This window comes from Python bivittatus, unplaced genomic scaffold (genome assembly GCF_059951505.1).
Source record: "Python bivittatus isolate LINGU-HERP-01145 unplaced genomic scaffold, Pbiv_v1 ctg000310_np1212, whole genome shotgun sequence".
Lineage (NCBI taxonomy): Eukaryota > Metazoa > Chordata > Lepidosauria > Squamata > Pythonidae > Python > Python bivittatus.
This window is the reverse complement of record NW_028277054.1, coordinates 10033871-10055163: the sequence shown is the minus strand read 5'-3', so window position 1 is coordinate 10055163 and position 21293 is coordinate 10033871. Positions and strand designations below refer to the sequence as shown.

Below are 21293 nucleotides of genomic sequence, written 5' to 3'. Positions count from 1 at the left end.
AATGCAACATGCTGTCCTTGGTGAGAAAGGGTACAGGGCAGGAGCAAGAGAGAGGCTTTCTTGCCAGCACCCAGTGGAATAAGCTTGGCTTCTCCTTATCATTAACCCAGAAGAGCTGCCAATAATATGTTTGCATCCATTTGGGTTATTTTTGCCTTCCACGTTCCTTCTCAGACTTTGCAATGCTGCCTATCAGGTTACCTTTTCAAGGTTCTTCAAGAAATGCACCTCTTCTTCAGCCTTCACTGAGGTTTACAAATACAAAAAGAAGTTTAGCTGTCTAAGTCTCATAAAACCAAAAAAACCTTCCGACAAGAGAGCTTTAGTAGGTAACTGCTTGTTGAGACACTGCCAGTGATGTCTCTGTGTGGCATACCTTGAGTGTTTTGTTGTTGCGTGTGGCTCTTCCCCCTCACTTTAATTTGTGTGTTGCGTAAATTAAACTTAACCAGTGAGACGAGGCTGTGCACCTAGTGATGTGTCCAGTCTTCTTCTTCTTATCTGTTTTTCACTTCCAGCATGAACCTAGAAGAACATGTTCTTCAGTACTAACAGAGCCACAGTGTCTTAGGAGAGAATCTTCTAATATATTTTTTAGCATTTCCTTTTTCAGTTCCTCCTCCCTCAAAATAGTCAATTCTGTTTCTGCCTCCTGGGAGGATATTCAGGAAATGAATTCTGTCACTTCACTCAGTAGAAAATATTGTCCCATAGCCACTGCTGATTGCCAGCGGATTAAATTATAATTATATATTACATATGTGATCCCTGATTGATTCAGTCCAAAGAAGCTTAAGTAGAAGCAATGCCTGCAGATCAAGGAAGGATGGTGCTCTGAACAGGGGACAGTACAGTGCATGACTTTGTAATGTCCTGTTCTGGTGGCCGTGTTCTGAATGGTTGCACTAAGTTCAATTTCCAAGCTGTAATGAATAAACTTTAATGTACCATGTTGATTTTTTATTATTAAGAATCCATTCCTCTTTAGTAGGTGTAATATGCCAGCTATTTTATGGGACTTCTTGATTAGATATTGTAATAATAGCAAAAGTGTTGTTCATTACCACTTCCATATTAAAAATAGGGAGAGGAATGCAAAAAGGAAGTTTTGTCTGATACCATTAAGTTGATCCATAAGCAAAAGCTGGAACTACTGTCCAGACTGATTCATCATTTGGAGCCCTAGACTCTTTACCATGACATGTCCATGTGCTGAACAGTCTGAACTAATCTGGATAAATCCAACATCCATATTAAGGTAATCTGTTTGTATGTTGATTTGAGGTCATGAAATAAGGTGCAAACTCTCTCAAACGCTGTTGGGTTGAAGAAACTAAAAATGGTTAACCAGCATTACCCCAGTTTTGGAAACAGAAAATCCAGTAGGTATTCTAATACAGAAACTTAGATCCTTTCTAGATTCAGTAATTCTGACAATGGGTTTTTACAAGCCCTCTACTGAAAAGTAGTTTCTTTCTCTAGGTAAAGTAGCACATAGAAGAAACAACTGGGCTCATGTCTTTTTATCTCTGTAATCTTATAGTTCAAGGCTATATAACATTTTTCAAGATAAGGGCTACCTAGCCCTTTGAGTAACATGATGTGAACTATACTTCCCAAATGTAGATTGAATCAGGACAAAGAAGTGGGTGGGATCAGGTTAAAAAAAAAAAAGCAAAAAGCTAAATGTGATTTCATTTAATTGACATTTCAATGTCAGTCCAATTACATTAATTTAATTCAGTTGATGGGATTATTTCATCAACTTTTAATAATCCCCCCCCTTCAGTTGTTGGTGGCAAATTGCTGTGGGCAGTGAACCCCAAGATTTTAGTGGGGAGCATGTCTTCCTGGGACCTCAGTTGCTCACCCTGTTACAGTTTATACAGCTAGACTTGCATGGCCAAGAGTTGGGAAGACTCTTGCATTAAGAGAACTCAGGTATGAAGACCTACTCAGGAACAAGCCAAATCTTCAAAAAGTTTCACCAAGAAAACTCTTTAATAATGCCTTCGTATTTTTGGACTACTCTGTCCCTTGGGGAGAAAACTGTGTATATGTGTGTGAAAGACTAGTAAAGAAAAGGAAATGTTTTGCAATACACTTACTCCTCCTATAACTCATTTTCACTTCTTTCATAGCCCTGTCATCTGTCTTCCCTGTTAAATGGTATCCTTTCTGTTTCGCTGCTTAAGAGAGAATAGGCATTTATTTCATTTACTTCTGGTGATTTCAATGGGAAAATTGGTTACTTAGGGCCTGACAAAGTTTGCTACCTCTGTCTGCTATTGGATACACGTTCCTAGGATTCATAATGAAGCTTGTGGAGAGTATTACATTCCCAAATGTTTCTCAGGCTTGGGCGTTTCAGAATTTCTCCCTCCCTCACATTCTGAACTGCAAAAAGATCATCTAAGGTTGTAGGATTGGTAAACAGTCATGGTTGCAATTTCCAAGAGTCCAGCATGTCATCTGTTTATGCTTTGATTCTATGAGATTTGTGCTAAGTCCTATGGTTGGGTTAAGCAACAACTGCAATTTAATTCAAAGACTTAGACTGAAGATTTCTAATGAAGCTAACACATACAGCCATGAGGCTCTTACCTGGGTTCCCAGTGATGCATTACCTCAACCCCTCATCGTGTTGTTCTGTTGCTTTATTGCAACATTCCCAGCACCATGTCCCTAAAGTCACATTATTTGAGCACCTGGAAGCTGAGCAGTTACCTGTTTTGATTTATTATTGGACATGTAGACATTATTCCCAAAGCACAGCCTATATTTAATTTGAAGCAGTCCTTTTATCGGTAGCAAATTCTGCCTTGTTTTCCAATGCAAGAGGTTAGGCTGATTCTAGATAAAACTTCTTCATCTCTTTCTGTTTCATATTTGCTTACCAGTATGTTCAGATCATGATTTAATGTGAAATGAGCAAACCTTGCACACATCACTCTTTTTTAAAAATAGGCTATTGATTTAGATGAAATGATTAGGGATTTCTAGAAGCTGGGAGGATATCAAAATTAGGTGAGGTTTTGAGCACAGTAGCTCAGATGCTGAAAAACAGACTTCAGAATGCAAAGTGTGTGCTTTTAGACCAAAAAAAAAAAATTGTAGGGACAAACCAAGGGGTGAAATAACCATAGTAAAGTTTACCCTAAATTAAAAATGAGTGTTCAGTCATACCCTAAGAGACTTTTCGTTTCCTTCTTCATTTTATCTCTACTCTCAGATCTCCTTCCATTGCCTTTAATTTGACATCAACTTCTTTGCTTGTTTCTGGAGAGGGATTTATGATCATGTTAATGTCCTAGGTCAGTTTATTTTTCAGACAAAGGCGGCCCAAAGTAACCATTCTATATAAAAAATCTGTGAGCGTTTGGATATTTGATTTGGGGAATTCCATCACTGTCATCTCAAGAATTGCTGGCGCCTGGCACCCATGATATGGCCATCCCTGCTTTAGGCACTTGGGCAACTTTAGAGAGAAAGATGAGTGTGCAGAACCTCTGGCTCTTTTGCATGTTGCAGGGAAGAGTTCTGAAGAGGGTTTTTCCTATTTTTGCAAAGCATGTGCCTGCTGGCTTTGTCTGCACTGCATGAGAGCTAGCAGTTATGAAAAGCAATTCTGTAGTCATCTAGAGAAGCAGACAACAAATTAGCCACTGAGGGCAGCTGCTTGATGTCAAAGGAATTGTTCAAGAGCAGTAGCTTTTTGTTTCTGGCCAGGAATGTAAAACATAGCTTGCCGATAATGTTACTGGTTGCTGCGTGTAGCTAGCAAACAACAACTGACAATTTGTGCATGTTCTGTTTCATTTTCAGGGAATCTGACTAAACATATGAAGTCAAAAGCCCACAGCAAAAAATGTCAGGAGATGGGTGTGTTGGCGTCTTCACTGGGGGAGCTGGAACCAGAGGAAGGTAAAGATTTGGGGCTATACCTCTTGGGAATGGAACCTGACACTCTCCACTTAGTTTGGACAGAGTGCCCTCTGCCCCGGGCCAGCAAGCATGACCACTGCTGAGAGATTATGACAGTTGTAGTGTGAATCATCTGGAGGGGACTTGGTTGCTCACCCCTGTCACACCTAGACACCATTCTTGATGCTAAAAAGAGATGCAGATCTGGGGGAACTCATTTGTGAGTTTAATTCATGTTAATCATGTTAATTAATCATGTGAGTTTAACTCTTGTTCTAACAAGTAGGTGGGAACTTCTGCTGGGTGGTTTTCTTAGGTAAACATCCTTTTGGTGCAACACATCCTCCACCACCATCATTATGAGAGTTTCTGTCTCCACAGCATGAATATTGTTTTTGTTCTTTTAGAAGCGTCAGCATTGATTTGAGACAGAGGTGGGGAAATTGTGGCTTTTGGGCTGCATAATGGCTCCTAGATTAATTTCAAAAGTTGTCTGTAAGAGATCTGTTCAGGCCATCATTTCCATAAGTTCTGCTGCTTGGGAGAAGAAGACGAGAGAGAGAGAGAGCGATGCCAGAAAGGGGGTGGGGTGGGAATGGGGGTCCTAACCCATTTTGAGCTCTGGCTTCATCCATTCTTTGGGTCAGCCTCTCCACCATGTGTTGGGTCAATGTGATCTTCTTTAGAAGAACATTTTTGCCCATACCTGTTCTGGAGTTACATGGAGAAACTCATTGTTGCTGCAGTTTATTCATTCATAGCTAGCACAAGGCCTGACCAAATGACGTGGATAGTAAATACTTCTAGTTACAGGATACACCTTCTGGACTTCTCAGTGGATGGATGGGTTTGCACAAAATCCTAGACCAGGCTAAAATAAGACCAGGTGGTTTGTGGTTCAATGTCATTTGGGAAACTACACTATTATTTCAGCATGTTGTATGAACCAGTCTATCACATTAAGGTATGTGGCTTATTTGTTTGAACATAACACGTTGTCTGAACACTGTCATTGTGTTTTGTTAGATTATAGTATGTTATGTGATCCCATCCAATGTCTTGCTACTGCATCATATAGTCACTAAGCAGAGTGATGTAAGCTGATGCATCTGTGATAACGACTGTGTAGTACCACACTGAGCAATAGTTTTGTCTGTTTTTGCTTTCTCTAGAGCCACTCTGGACTGCTTTGAAAGGATGCAAATCCTTCCTTTGTGATCCAGATCTTTTTACTCCTTATTAGTTATTCCTGTTTGAGATGGGGGGAGCGGAGTTATCTAAAATAGAAAACAACCAGTTCTGCTGATAATTCTGACCTGTACAGGTTTCTAGAGAAAGGCCCCATGCAATGCCAAGGGATTTACTCCCAGAAAAACATAAGTAGGATTATTTAAACATGGCTCTTCCTTCATTCTCATAAGATCTTTATTAAGTTATAAAAAGCATAAACATAAAAGCAGACAACTAATGATCAAAGAGAGAAGTAGAGAACAAGAGAGTTAAAGAAAGAATACAAAAGTGATGGAAAGGAAAGGGAAGAAAGGAAAAATTACAGAAAGAATGACTTCCGACTTCTTATACAGCAGGTACAGATAAATCATATAGTAACCTCTTACTCTAAAACTACATCTTAATATACATATTTTGTATAACCTATTATTTTAGCTAATCATCAAATCCATATATCATAATTCCATTTTTTTTCTGCCCTGCAAAAAGTCCAAAAGGGGCTTCCAATTGGCATTAAAATTAGTGTTTTTTCTCTAAGCAAAGCTGTCAATTTTGCCATCTCAGCTAACTCTTCCTCCGTTCTCAAGGGCAGAGGGTGCCCATTTCCTCCTTCATTGAATGTGCTGGCACCCAGATCTTCCCTTCCCCATGTTTCCCTCTTCTGTATGGCCTCTACAGACCTCATCTGCCCCTTCTCCATCCTTATAGTTGCCCCTGCAATCCGGATCATTTCCCTGCCCAAGAGGTTCAGTAGAAGAAGTGCACCTGCTGCGTGGACCTTAGAAATAGGTCAAAGGAACAGCTGGCTACCTACACTTCAGAAGGCGGCCTGAGCACCATACTTTAGTAGGTTCTCTGGGGACAGTTGGGGGGAACTCAACATTGAGCACTCACCCAAGTGTTGCTATCAGTTGGAAACTAGAAATGTTGCTCTCCTTTCCTGGAGTTGTTTCATGGTCAGGGGATCATTCTTTGGAAGAAAATACTGGAGGAAGAAGAACTCTCGTGCTGTTGTCAGCATGCAAATGAACTTGTGGTTGAGCACGCAGATAAACCTATTGTGGTGAGCCTCCCAGAGTTGTGCTCTAAAATGGGCGACCGCACAAATCTTGTAAATAATTAAATAACACCCCCTCCCTTTTTTTTTTTTCATTTAGAAGAACTCCATATCTGCTCACAGTACACAGGCATTTCTTTTCCTCCTATCTTGCATGATGAAGTAATCATTTTTAGAAAGAAAACAGTGGTAAAAGTAAAATCCTTGCACCAGTGCGCCTAAGCGGGCTTGCATGGTTTTGTTTTGTTTTAGGTAAAAGTTCAAACAGGGGAAGTGTTTTCTCTTTTTCACACTCCCTGTGCAGTTTTCCCCCAGGTTTCTTTAGTCCCCCTAAAAGAGCCTGGAGAGACTCTAGTTGTTCCACAGAAATAAAGAATCCCATGAATTCAAGTGGCAGGATTTGTCTCACTTTTAATCCAGACTTCTCTCTCTCTCTCTCTCTCTCTCTCTCTCTCTCTCTGTGTGTGTGTGTGTGTGTGTGTGTGTTTCCCTCTTCCTGCTTTGCATCAGGCAAAAACATTCTTTGTTTGGAAGGAATGGTGCCTTGCCAGAGTTTCACTCTGGGGATGAAGGAACATGCAAGCAAGGGAGGGTGAGGGAGCAGTATTGTGTCAGTCACAAGGGAGGCGCAATCACATGTCAGCCAATGGACATCTGCTCCGGCATCAGATTGCTGGAGGAGTTTTGGAGCCTGTTAACTTACTCAGAATAACTGATGAGCTTCAAGGGAGCTCTTCCAAAATGGTTCCTTGCTTTTTAGATAGATTACCTCTGTGTCTCTTTCTGGGGCATTCTGAGATGTTTGGGTGGCCCTGGCCAAACCATGACATCAGATATGTTCTAAGTTTTCAAAGGAGGGGAGAAAGGGAATGAAAACAAATCTGTTCACTTGGTGGTTTGCTGGAAATATGCAAATTGTGATTCTGGCCCGTGCTGTGGAGAACTGCAGGACAGTAAAGGCTGGAGCCAGGAGGACTCAGCACGGGCTCCAAAAGGCACCACTTTTGTTGTTGTTAATTACTTTTTCCAGCCAATCATTTCCAACATTGGTGCTGAGCTAATGATGATGCATGGTGAGATGTACTGTGTGTCAGTTCCTCAACAGCGATTCAAGGCTTTCAGGGCTCACCCTGCTGAGAAAAGAAGGGAGGGTGTCTTTAAGGTTGTATGAGGGCATCTCCTTTGTGTCAAAGGCTCAGTTCTTTGGAGAAAAGTCCTATTGCTGTGTTGTCTTGTGCTTTGAGGGCTGCAGGGCTGAATACTACCAAGGGTGCACTAGAGGCCTTCCCTTATTCAAGAGTCTTGTCTTGCAGGGAGGGGGGAGGGAAGCTTTCTTTATGCCTGCTCTCTTATTCTGTGGATACCTGCAGAGTTTCATATCAGTTCCATGGTTGATTTTTGAATAGAATCCTCCCTGATTTGTTAATGTTGGCAGTGTTCTTAGCCCCTGGAACATGCTTAGCTTCTTAACTTTGCAGCCTCATGCAGAGAAGACATGTAATTCTAGAATTATGCATGTATACACACAAGCACCTACCTACACATCCATCTACTCATCCACAATTTGTTTCCTCCTCTGGCCAAAATAAGCAATCAGGCTGTTCATGAAGGATGAGAATGTAACCAAGTATTCTTCATTTATGCAATACAAGAAGGATGCTGAAGAACTGGAGAGAGTGCAGAGCAGAGCAACAAAGGTGGTGAGGGGGCTTGGAGGCGATGAAGAACAGTTAAAAGAACTGGATATGCTTCGTCTAAAGAACAGAAGCTTGATAGCAGCCATCCAATATTTGAAGGGCTGTCAGAGGGAAGAGGGTGTATGGTGCACGAATGAAGGACAAGAACCAGCAGGTCGAAACTGTACAGAGAGAGATCCAAATGTAAAATAAGGGGTTTCATGAGAAGTATTAAGCAGTGAAAAAACCTGCCTCCTGCAGTCAGGGGTGCTCCATCATTGGTGGTTTTCAAAGAAAGGTTAGATAAACATTTGTTTGGGATGGTCTGAGGATTCCTGCCTTGGCAGGGGGTTGGATTACAAGACCTTCAAGGTCCCTTCCAATCCTGGGATTCTGTTATTTCATTCCTTTAAAGAGATGTTGATCCATTTGCTGTGTTTCTTCATCAAGGCAATTTTAATTCCTGTCTCCCTCCCCACCCCCAACCACATCTCCCTTTTTGAAGTGCCTCCATCTGATCGGTCTTCCCACAACAGCTTAGTTTGCCTTTCATATAATTTGATGTGTTTCTGTTGGGGAGTAACGTTCCAGATGATGATGGGATCGTCCATCGTCCATCTGTCATCTAGATGAATAAGTAAAATGCCTTGAGAGCCAGTGAAAAGGAGTGAATAACACCCTAAGAGAGAGATCTGGATGTGGGAGAATTCTTGGTGGATGCTGATCTAATCCTAACCCAGTGCAGAGCAAAAAAGCAACCCCATTTGCACTTTGAATAGCTATGCAGGATAAAATATGTTTGAATGTTTCTGTGATGGTTCATTAATGTTGGGAGAGAGTGGCACAGGAACTCTGGTGTCTGGCTAGCTGCTGTTGTGCTGGTGTGAGCCAGCCCATGGAGTGAGTAGAAGGGGGGGAAACAGCTCAGTTCTGGCCTTGAAGGGCAGCTGTGCTCTCCTGAGGCCTGATGAGGTGACCTGCCTGCTAGCCAGGCTGGAGTGGAGAGATTTTGAGACCACAGTCCCATTGGTCCAGCCTGGTGTAGAAGTGTTGGGGACTAGCACCCTGGGGGGACACCCACCTCCTTAGTTGCTGGGGGACATGCTGCCAGTCTAACCTAAAAATTGGAGAGAGAGAAAAGGGGAGGTGAGAAGGAGAGGAGAGAAAAATGCGCAGAGTGAATGGAGTGGCTGGAGAGAAGAGTTGGGGAGAGAACTTAAGTGTGCAGAGTAGTTGTCGGTTCCTGATCAGGAAGGGAGAAGAAAGGCCCATGGGTGGCTTCCCTGGAAGAAGGGAAGTGAAGACCCAGAGGGACAAGAGCTTCACCCAAGGCCCAAGAACGGGAAGGAGGGACCTGGCTGGCTGCAGGTGATGGCTTCACTCAAGACCCAAGAGGGGGAAGACGGGATCAGCTGTCGGTGGAGAAGCCCTGATCTCTGGGGAAGGACAGGTAGAAGACCCTGAGAGAAGCTCTTCCCCCAATGGAGAAGCAGTAGGTGCTTGGCTGAGGGGTTCCAGGAGAGGGTCAAGCCACACTGAGCACGCTGCAGTAAATTCCAGCCCATTCCTTTCTTTTCACTCTCTCTCTTGTCAAGTCCAGAAACAGGGAAGGGAGATGGGGAAAAGTGGGGGGGGGGGAGCAGGAGAGATAGTGGTGGATAGTTTCTGGGAGGGAGATTTAGGAGGAAACCTGACACTGGGTGAACATCGGTACTGTGTTGTATATACCGGTTGTAAATACCTGCTGTAAATAACGTCACTGTATATAGTAAAAAGCATAAAAGCCTCCACTGGCCTCAGGAAGGAAGCTATTCATAACATGAGGCTGTGACAGAAAAACATAAGTTGGTAGAACTGGTGGAACAAAAATAGATGTGCCATGAATGGTGAAAACAGATAGATTTTTGTGGGTTGGTCTTGCGAGGCTTATGTTTGCTGGAGTGTGCTGGGAGATAAGCCTATTATGCTATGGTGCTTAACACAGAATGGGTAGCAGTGGCAATGACTTGGAGAATGACAGCTCTGAACATGTTAGGCTGGGGAGGCTTGGTGACATGGGAGCCCCCAGTTAGAGGTCATTTCAATGTAATTCCAAATCTCTTTTGATGTTCGGTGCAATTTTCTGGCTTAACTGTCCTGGGCAAGGAAGAAAGTAGTGGGATGTTGGCTCAAACCTGGAATGAGAGAACAGGTCCATGTTAGGGGTCTTTGGATTGAGAGCACTAGTGGGAGGGCACCTTCTACTATGAGGACCTTTTGGATGGATTGTAGGAATTAGATGATATTGGAGAGAGGTTGAATAGTTTAAAGGATGGTTTGAAGGAAGATGGGCCAGCATGAGTGATTTTGCCAAATTGTGGGCTTCGCCTGGTATGATTGGAGGAAAATTAGTGGGATAGCCTGTGTTGGTGTTATTTGTAATAAGATCTTGTTCATCCGTGGCATTATATAGATTATTAAGTGAATCTGGTGTATATTACTGAAATCTGGTTGGACTAAGGTGGAGGGGTTACCCTTCCGAGTTCTGTCATCCTGGGTTTTGTGTCCTTCAGGAGCCTCAGTGTCAAGGCCAAAGGGGAATGTTAAGTTGATCTTGAAAGACACCATGTCTGTGACTAGGCAACACTACTAGGTGATAGGGTGTGAATGTGTCAGCCCTATAAGGAGGACCAGATTAAGAAACAGACACCATGCAGACCTAAAGCTACATTTATTAGAGCAGCTACAGTAATAGAATCTTGCAGGTCTGAATGTGCTTCCCTTCCTCTCTCTTTTATCTTCATGAGAATTAAGAGCGGGGAGGAGGGTGCTGACTGAGGTGTTTTCATAAACCACTTTTTTGGGGTTGGGCTCAGGTCTTATTTACCCAATCATTGCCTTGATAGCAGTTCTTCCCTCTGTCCTTCAAGGCCATCCTCTTTTCTCACTATAGAATGTTAGGTTGGGTCAAAGGTGGGATCCTGCTGGTGTAGTAGGACGCTGTCTGCATGTCCTTGGCGAGCTGTGGGCTTGATACATTTCCCTCCAGGCTCCTTCATGGGCAGGAGTGAGTTCAAAGAGCTGGATCCAGGAAATTGTCAAATTCAAATTCTTTGAAAGAGGCTGCACTGTGCTCTTTAAAACGCCCTCCTTTGGTTCTGCACAATTATTGTCCAGTCTCTAAACTTCCCCTTTCAGTTAGGATTCAGGCTAGATTATGGGATGGAGATGGCAGTGGCCACTCTTGTGGATAACCTTCATCAGGACTTGGATGGAGGTATTGTACGCCTTCTGGTTCTTTCAGATCTCTTTGCAGTCTTCAGTACCAGAAAGTCAGGGAATTATTCTGGATTGCCTGCAAGGGCTGAGTATTAGAAGCACTGTTTTGCAATATTTTCTCTTTCCTTAGTGGCCAGATCCAGATGGTGGTTGCAGGAACGGGGATGATTATTGCTTTCTTGGGTGCCTCTAGCGTTGTTCATTTCCCCTTTTAAACATTTACATGAAGTTTCTGAGGAAGGTCATCTCTCAGTTGCAGTATAGGATCATCAGCATGCTGATGATACCCAACTGTACATTCCTATTCCAGGCCTTGCAGGGGATGCTGTTGATGCCTGATCCCAGTGTCTGGAGGCTGTTAGGGTCTGGATGGGACCTAACAGACTAAAGTTGAACCCAAGCAAGACAGAGTTGCTGTCTGCTCATCAGGGTTCTTTGTCTGCTCCGGTATTGTCTCTTGATAAGGTGGCACTACACCTGAAGGAGCAGATCCATAACTTCACAGTTTTTCTAGACTCATAACTGGTCAGGTGAAGACTGTGGCCAGGAGGGTCATTGCTCAGCTTCATCTTGGATAGCATGTGGCCCTTCCTGGAGCTTAAGGATCTTGTTTCCTCATCAGTATCTGCTCAAACTACAGTATGCTGTACATGAGGCTGCCTTTGAAGACCACTTGGAAGTTAAAGTTGGCCCAGAATGCAGCAGCCTGATTGTTGCCAGGAGCACATTAGATTGGTTGCCAGGAACACATTACTCTGATGCTCTGTGCCCCATACAGTTACCTGTTGGCTTCTGGATGCAACTCAGGTGTTGATTTTAAAGACTTCTGTGTTTTGGCACTGATGCACTTTGAGGACCACTTCCTCCAACCAGAATTGACCTGATTTAAGCATCCCAGAAGAAACTGCTGTTGGTTCCCCATTTTTGCAGAGTTGGTGAGAATTGCAGGCACTGCTTTTCAGTGAGTATGCCTGTATTTTAGAAGAGCTTTCCATTGGGGAACATACCCCAAATTATTAGTTTTCCAGAATCTATTGAACTGTTTCAGAGAGCTTATGGGAATTGAGGCAACCCATTGAATGTTTGTTGATAAATGTTTTACTGAATTGGTTTCTTACCGTGAATGTTTTAATTGTCTTTAGTTGTCCTTTGTTGTGAACTGCCAATTGTTTGTCTTAGTCTACAAATTGATTGATTGATTGATTGATTGAATAGATAAATAAAATTTTATCTCACTTGTCCAGGATATTCCAGGGAGTAGGAAGCTTTGTATCCTGTAGATCCAAGGCCTCATTTGATCCTTCTTGAGTGATCCCCAGACATACTTATTTTCTCTGCTTCCATCCAGCATGAATGGGAAAGGGAAGATGGAGAAATTCCATAATCACAATGTCCCTTGGTAGGCACAGTCTGTATCAGTGGCAGAAGCAGTATCCCAGTCCTGTTTTGGTTCAGATCTTGCTGAAAACAGTCTGGGGTGGACCTGCATTTTTAATGGGAATTTACATTTCTAATTCCCTTGGAAGTATGCTTCCTCATTAATGCAGAGCACAGTGGAGTTCACCTCCTATTATATCCCAGGAGTTGGTTGTTCTGATATTTGTACGTATGTATCTGTATTTGTGTATGTATTATGTATCCTTGTCTGATAAATTGCTCTGCTCCCATCTTTTAGGAACTACTGAAGATCTCTTCCAAGATTCAGAAGGACAGGAGGGATCTGAGTTACCTGGACACCAGTTTTCAGACTTGGAAGAGTCTGATGATGATGATGACAATGAAGAAGAAGAGGATGAGGAGGAAGAAGAAGAGGAGGAGGAAGAGGAAAACCAAGAGGAGTCACTTGGAAAGCCTTCTGAAATGAAGAACGCTTCTCTTCCAGGGCACTCTCCAAAAAGTTCTCTCTCTTCCCAGGAGAAAGGCACCAGGACAACCTTGTCCATAGTGGAAGACGTTCCCTCTGGCAGTGAGAGTGCTGTTCGGTGTCACCAGATGGCCTCCTTAGAGCCCGAAATGAAATGGTCAGCTGACAGCAGTGAAGTTGCTGTCTGCCACAGCTTGTTAAGACTTCATCGACCAGCTCTGTCCTCTAGTGCACTCTCAACTTCAGCTGAGAAGGAATCTGTTAGAAGACCACAGATGCTCTTAGCAATGGATTTGTCAATCTCCAAAGATATCACTCCTAGAAGGAAGTGTTCCCCAAGCAAGGACTCTGGGGCTAGCAGTGGTGGAAACAACCGGTCATCGTTGGCTCGAAAGCATCTGTTAACCAAAAATGAAACTTCACCAAAAAGATTGTCATATACTGGAGAAACACCCTCCAGTCACCAGACTCTGAGGAGAGAGTCATTGGTCCTCTGTAATTCATCACCAAGACTTGAGATCTCACCAAGCAGGTACCTTTCTTCAAAAAGAGAGCTCTCGTCACCATTATACCTTCCGCCAGCAAGAGGGGTTTCTCCGGTGAGATGTGTCTCTCCAAACAGGGAAATGTCATCATCTAGATACTTATCTCTGAAGAAAATGCTGTCTCAGAGCTATTCAGAGCCACCTTCACAGTATCCATCCCCAGGAAGAGAGGATTTACCTTCTCATAGCCAAGTGACAGCAGATGAAAAAATGCAAAGTTTATGTAAAACTCAGCATGGAATATCATCTTCAGTGCCTCTACCTCACAGGTCCCTTGATAAAAATAAGGAGCTGCATGAAGACCCTAAACTGGTAAGCTCTGCTCAGAGATGGGTGAGATCTGGTCCTCCAGATGTTTTTTCACTGCAACTCCTATCATCCCACATCACTGGCTATGCTGGCTAGGGTTGATGGGACTTAAAGGTCAGCAACATCTGAAGACCCATATATTGCCCATCCCTGTTCTACATCCTTGCTCTTCAAGTGGTGGGTCAGGAACTTGGAAATGGATTGTGTCCAGCTTAAGATCAGAACTGTCATTTTCATGATGTGTTCTTTTGGGGTCTGAATTCTGTTTTATTTTTGTTTTAACACAAAGGACAGAAAGAGAGAAGGATAACCAGATACAATGGAAAATGGAGTTCTTTTACTTTGTCATCTTTGAGTCATCTTTTTTTTCTAAATTAAGAGCTCCCTATTAAATTAAGTCAGTATTTTGTGTCCACATCTGTATACTCCAAACTTAAGAGTTGACTTTATATATACCTCTTGTCATTACAGAAGACAGAATCCAGGAGCCCAACAATTTCACCAGGCATCATTCAACATCTCTATTTCAGACCTTTGCAGTCGCTCCATGAAGTACCCATTCATGCTCCAAATCGAGTGGAAGACTATATTTTTAGTCATCTCCCCTTGCACTCCCAGCAGTTACCCAGGAGCCCTTGCCCTATGATCCCAATTGGGGGCATACAAATGGTCCAGGCAAGGCCCAGCAGCCATCCCAGCTTGGGGCATGGATCAGTGATGTCACTGCAGGCCAGCTACTTCGAACATGGTGGAAGCACTTCTGAATTCAGCCAGATGAAAGCAAGGGGCAAAGAAACTCCAGACAGACACGAACCTCCTTCTTCATCAGCAACCTCACCACTTCAAAGCAACATCTGCATGGAAGAGAAAACAAGGACTAGTGAGCGTCAGCAAATAAAGTCCAAGGAGGGATACAGGGTAAAAAAGTGTAGTTCAGAGCAGGACAGCTGTACAGCCACCGAGATTAGTTCTTGCCCAAAGGGGGAGTGTTCTCCAAAGCCTTTGGCTCATGGAGATGGACCCTTCACCAAGGAGGGGAAGAAATACGGTGGCGGCTTATGCACTACTTTCAAATCCACCTGCACTTTTATTTCAAGCGTCCCCACACAGTCACTGGACAGGAGCAGCAGCACGGGCTGCTTGTTGGAGCACTCATCTGGCCAACCCACCCAGCAGCTCTCCACCAGGAGAAGGAACCTGTCAGGAGAGCCAGCCCCGCAAGCAGGGGCATATAGGAGAAGAAGTCCATCCTTGGAACATGCTGTGGGCTTTGGCCTAGCTCAAAGGCGAGTGGAGAACAGTACAGGAAATACTTAAGCCCTTGCTCTGTCTTGTCAGCGACTTCTCAGATGTTACAACAGACCTTGATCAGTGCTGTTGGCTTCAGAATAATCACTGCTGAAGGAAGGTCTCTCTGGTGTAGAAAAGTCATCCTCCCTCCCTCCCTCCCTTCATTTTACTTTCACATTTACTTGTGCCTTTGTCAATGCCCTTTTCTGCTTTGGTTGCTTGACATACACACACATACAAAACTGAAGCTACAAATGTTTTACAGTCATGAAAAGGAGTTAATCAGATCATGTCCCTCCATCACCATTGCAGTGTCTGTTCCAATGGGCTCCGATAAATGCAGACAGGAAAGAGTCAAGAATCTTTTCCAGAGGATGCACTGAAAACGTCTAGGAAAATTGACACCTCTTCAGAGATACTGATTAGAAAAAAAGAAATCTGCTCCCCTGTACAGAAAGTTATAATTCCCCACCCCTATTTATTACTTGCTTTATTTAATATGTGGTGAAGTGCTTGTTATTTTATAATGGTTCTTTTTTATTATTTGCATTATTCTGATTGCCTGTAAATGTGCTTTAAGGACAGCTGTGACTGTTCTGATTTGGGGGGAAAAAAAGTGTTTACCCTTGAATTGTTGAAGAAATTAGCACTTACTTTGGGGAGGTCTTGATGGCAATGAAAGATCACTCCCTCCCTCCCCTAAAAAGGGGGGAATTGGAGATCTCAGCATGTACCTCCCTAAATACAACCCACAAAAGCACTTTTTAAAAAGGGACACACAGACATATGAAGGGTTATCCCCTTGAAGAAAAAAATAAATCGGAAGGAAATGGAAATATATTGAATGTAAAAAAATATGTTCTGAGAATGGTGTAGATCTGTTCTTTCTGGCAGCCATTCTTGCTTTAATGCTGACATTCCATGTCGCTGCTGCTTAAATCCATGTGCACACAACCCTAAAGGGTGCTTTTTACCAGCCATGAAAGTTGGCTGGTAAACGTTGGCTGAGACTTAGTTGAGAATCTTGTTGTTGTTTTTTCCTGCTCCTGGGATTTTGCAGTTAGAAAGCGAGCTCTGAAATATGAGATACATAACTTCAGATTTGGAAATATGTCCCTACATTTTAAAAATGTATCCCAAATTTCTTATACCAAAAAAAAAATAAAAAAATCCAGATCTCACCCGATTCCACTTTTGGAAACTAGTGCAGGGAACAAAAGAGATCATTGGTTTCTTACTTGCAAGAGATTCCTTTGGAGCTGTCTTCTGCACAGTCCACATGTGAGTGAGCAAGCTCTAAGAGACCCATCATGGGTGTTGAACCAGGACTTTAGTGTGGTGCAAGCCATTAGCAAGGGTCTTCCCACCAATCCAAGCTAAGCACATGTTTGTGCTTGCATCTGCCCCAGTCATATTTATATTAATGATTTCATGATATGTTCGTCTCAATTAGATCACCTCCCTCTGAAAGATGGGGTTGCTCAACTTCCCAAACTTGATGCCCTCCAAACAGGTTGGATTTCAACCTCTATAGTCTCAAACCAGCATGGTCATGCTGGATGGGAGACTATAAGAACTGAAAACAGCACTACTTTTAAGACCTCATATGTGGGAAAATATTCAGACTCAATGAAGAAAGCAGGAATATTTAAGCCTTTTAGTTTGGTTTTTGCATAGTTTATCCTTCCCTCTCCCAACTATTTGAATAAATGCAACCATTTGATCATGTAGAGGGCCAGGTTTCACATCTAGGTGATGCAGTGGTGAACATTTAGCCACTATTTTATTTTTCTTTTAGAGTACAGTTTTAAGACGTGCCCACCCAACTGCTAACCAGTTGGTGCCACATACACAGAAATCATGCCAGAATCATGCAACTCTGCCTTGTTCATACCATTTTAAAAGTGCAACTGTTAAAAAGAAGTGTTTACTCTGATAAGAGAGAGTGCTCAGCATTTATTTGAAGAGTCTGTATGGAGTCTGTACAAATGCTTTTCCAAATGAAGCCAGCCCCCTCCCCCCACCCCCACAACAGATCCACAAATATTTATCCAGTGGACCAGTCCTGAGCTGTCTTAAGATGTTCTGAATTTACTCTGTGCATGCTCTCTCACTTCCCCCAAAACAGGAAAAAGGGGGGAAAGAAAAATCCTGAATGAGTTTATTTTACTAAGCTGGCTTGATAAAGCCATAGACTGTTGGGTTTTGCATAAGTGAAGAACACAGAATGGGTTAAATAATCTTCTGAGATGTATCATTTTATGTATTGTATTGAGGAATTTAAGAAAACAGGATGTCGGGCCTTTTTGTTTGGCGGTCTTGTGTGCATTTAGTCAAGGTAACATTGACATTGTGAAAGCAACCAAACCAACCCTGGAATTGCAGAGTTCACTGGAAAACTCCATGAGCGGTCTTCGACATTTTTCCTTTGTTTACTTCTGCTTCCGATACCTCTTTCAGGGCTGAGGTCCAGCATGACGGTGCTGTTGTGTTTGCACTGGAATCCAGCATCTATAGCAAGACCTTGGAGGAGGTCTGATTCAATTTTCTCCTGTGGCAGATCATGGGGTACAAACATCTACTACTGGATTAAATAGAATAGATTGCACCAACAGAAATCAGCACTACCTTGTATTGACTTCAGAGGACTCCCCCCCTCCACCCGTCCAGCACTGAAGGAGCAATCCTTGGATCATCATCTCTGTGGCAATTGCTGGACACCAGTATTTCATCTCCACTGAGGCTTTGAATTCCTGGGTGGTTTCTTTTCCTTCCTCTTTCCCAGCCAGCTTTCCATGCAGCTCTTTATGGACCAAATGGTTTTCAGTATTGAAACTGTACATGAGCCATGATTGGACACTCTCATGTCTTTTATCCATTCATGCTTTAACTGTGCCTGGTTTCATTTGGGGGCTAGATCAAATGCAACATAATGCTCAGGGTTTTCTGTTTTCCCAGATTTTGCCTGTTTTCCTTTAACTACTCCTCATTTAGATGCAATGGAAGTCACATTTCTTTTCCATTGCATGGATTCAATGATTTGTGGTGGAATCTATGTTCCCAGAGCTAATACTAATAATTAGGATATGTTTACTTTTTGTTTTGATACCGTTCTGTCTTCCTTCAGTGCTCTGCAGATGGAAGTAAATTTTTGTCCACTGTAAGGTGGCTTGGTGTTATCACTGCATATGTCAGAATGTTGCCTGTAAGGGTACTTTATTTTGGGGAGGGGGACCCTGAGATCTCTTATCGGGACCACAATGCTCCTAGTATAGGCTGAATGGCAGAAGACCCAACATACTATGCAATGCATTGTAACTTTTTGTGATATCTCCTCACATTTTAGAGGGCTCTACTTGAATTCCTCCTTTTCATTTCCTGATTGAGATCTAATGTTTGCCTAGATCCTGGATATTTGTACCAGCACACCTGCCAGCAGCCACTCTTTGCCCTTAGCATGGCATAGTTTATATTTGGCATCATCCAGTTGCTTTGGGCTTCAGCTCCCATTGGCTCTAGATGGCAAGGCCAGTAGCAGGGGACTGTAGGACATGTAATCCTAAACATTGAAAGGCCCCCAAGTTGTGACCTCTAGCTTGTTTGATAAGACACGAGCCTTCTATTGCATAAAGAGTGTCTGTTATAAACACTGAAGCAGATCTCAGATTGACTTGTCTGCTAGTGGAGTTCTCGTTTTCCTAATATTTAATCAGAGACCAACTGAAAACGTGTGTGTGAAAAAGCTTTGAGTTTGTGATGCAAGAAAAATAAATGGGAGCAGTCCTCTCCCATCACTCATTTTTTTGCCAGCCATCTCATCTCCTGGGTCTCTGGGGCATTTCTTGTTGGCCAACCAAGAACATTGGTTGACCAGATGGAGTTGCTTTCCTCTCGGCAAGCTACTTAACACACTAAGGGCTCAAATTGTATGGTGCTGAGCACTCTAGGCAGACCTAGCAAAGCCTTAAGCAGGTGCTTAACTGGAAGCACTTAAAATTGCCCCATTAAAAGTCAAGGACCGGGTCAATCACAACATTGTGGTGCTATAAGGAAAGCTAGGAGACAGACATTAGGTGGCCCCCATGATCTCAGACTACGAAAACTGAACAGAGTCTCATTGCTATTAACAGTGTCTTTTTAGAGGTAATTTTCCCCCCATGTATCCTAAGTTTTACTTTGGAGTAAATATCTCTGAGTATAATGCCATTTATTTCAGAGTAAGCATGCAAATGATTGGTCAACAAAACGTTTCGATCCGAACTGGCGTGAACTTGAAGTGGGCTGTTCTGAATATTCTGGGAATATTTTGAATTCAAAATGCTCAAAAACAGCCCAGTTTTATGCTCGAGACAGCTGCTCCACACTGGAGGCAGGCCATTTTAACCTGGGGTTATTTTGAATTTGAAATGATTTGAATTGATACTTTTGTGCACCCCTAATCTATGTAATTGAGCTGCAGATTCTGTGGGTTGTTTCTAAATACCCCCCTCCCCCAGCTTTTAGTTTAAAAAGAAGGCAGAATCATTTGCAAAACTTTGCAAAAACCTTTATAGTTGATTACTGGGCTTCATCCGGATGGAAGGATGAGACCCGTGTTTTAGTTTATGAGCACTTCCATTGGTATTTTGGTAAGCCCCTCCTGCTTTTTTCCATTTGCAGGCCAAAAGGTCCTCCCCCCAAACAGCTGATGACTTCAAAGGGAGTGGAAAGCTTTTTGTTGTCAAAGTGATTTATTACTAGGGTTGTGTCATCTCTGAAAGACTATTTAAGCCCTTTGATATACTATCTGCTCATTAAAGGTTGGTCTTTCGAAAGTGGTTTGCCCTCTAAGTTAATTGAAATTGATGTCATATGATGTATTAGTCTGGGTGAAACATGAAACACCAAACCAGGTTTTGTTGTAACAACGATTCATATTTAGAGCTACGATTTGTGTTCCGGAAGTACAGGAAACCAATCCGTGGTAGCATGGATCTCCCTTTCAGGTTGCCTTCCATGAAAATACCAAACAGTCGGAGGGAAAACAGTGGTCCAAGCTGAGAGTTTATTGCCTCACTGGTAAAAGTCACCGAATCATTATGACATCCCCCCCCCATTGATTATGTCCCCACGATATAGTTGTACAAGTCAGAATGATTGCAGTTTCTCACTAGATGTAGATGAAAGATATTTGACTGGCCTAGAGCCTGTAGAAAACCTTAGCATACCAGGAGTGGTGACCAAATCATGATGAAATCCATAGGACTACCATAGCTTTTGCTTCTAGTAACCTGATGCTGAGGTTTTCCCACTCCCTAATGATTTGGACTATATCTGGGTGTCCTAGTTTAGCCTGGAAGGAACAAAACACAAGGGGCAGTTTCATGTGTCATGCTAAACCATAATGTGGCTTGTTCGAGTTTGGCTTAGCATCGCATGTGAATCAAGATACTGTGGTTTATAAATTGTGGCACTTAGCATCATGTGTGAACCCAGTCAGTGCATTGTGGACTTGTGTGCCCTATCCTCATTCTCTTCCAATGCGGTCCTAAGAAGGAGTTCCGAAACTTCTGGTTTCAGATTAGCCGGTGTTTGGTATTGCACCCAGGCCTTCTCCTATGGTTAATCTTAACTAGGGTTTGCTGAAACAAACCTTCATAAACCCTGGTCTCATATTGGCTCATTTTGAGTAAAGCATAACTTAAAATTAACCATAATTTTGTTAGATTTGGACAGCATGGAAAACTGCAGTGCGCTTAAAGCAATAAACTCTTTACAACTGCATGGGGGGAGATCCGGAACTATGAGCCTCGTGCTGAACTGTGGTTTTATGTTCGGTTCAAACAGAGCAATTCTATTTAACTCATTGATTGTTTCTTAGTGAAAAAGTTCTATATTCTAGCACCTGAGTATCTCTACTTAAGTCACATTTTTTTACAAAAAACAATGCCAAGTCATTGGGACTGATTTTTAAGAGGCACTAAATATATAGTGTTTTGAAGCTGTTACACCATTTCTGAGCTAAGTGTTAAGCATTGTGATCTAGCCCTTCTACTGTGTCTATTTCAATACTTTCCCTCCTTTTAATTTTTCCAAACTTGATTTTGTGTGTATTCTTTATGAACTTTTTTTTTGTTACGTCCTGTTATTGCACAGTATTT

The 21293-nt window shown here is 42.6% G+C and overlaps 1 protein-coding gene across 4 annotated transcripts in view; it reads left to right on the top strand.

Moving 5' to 3' along the window:
• Window positions 1-18442, top strand: part of HIVEP3 (HIVEP zinc finger 3) — a 197961-nt gene extending 179519 nt beyond the window's left edge. For all 4 annotated transcript variants that reach the window (XM_088140051.1, XM_088140049.1, XM_025164859.2 and 1 more), the window contains exons 7-9: window positions 3826-3924; window positions 12821-13866; window positions 14335-18442. In XM_088140051.1, the coding sequence (XP_087996177.1) occupies window positions 3826-3924; window positions 12821-13866; window positions 14335-15180 (1991 nt within the window). In that variant the 3' untranslated portion in view covers window positions 15181-18442. The remainder of the gene's footprint in view (window positions 1-3825; window positions 3925-12820; window positions 13867-14334) is intronic.
• Window positions 18443-21293: the final 2851 nt, after the last annotated feature.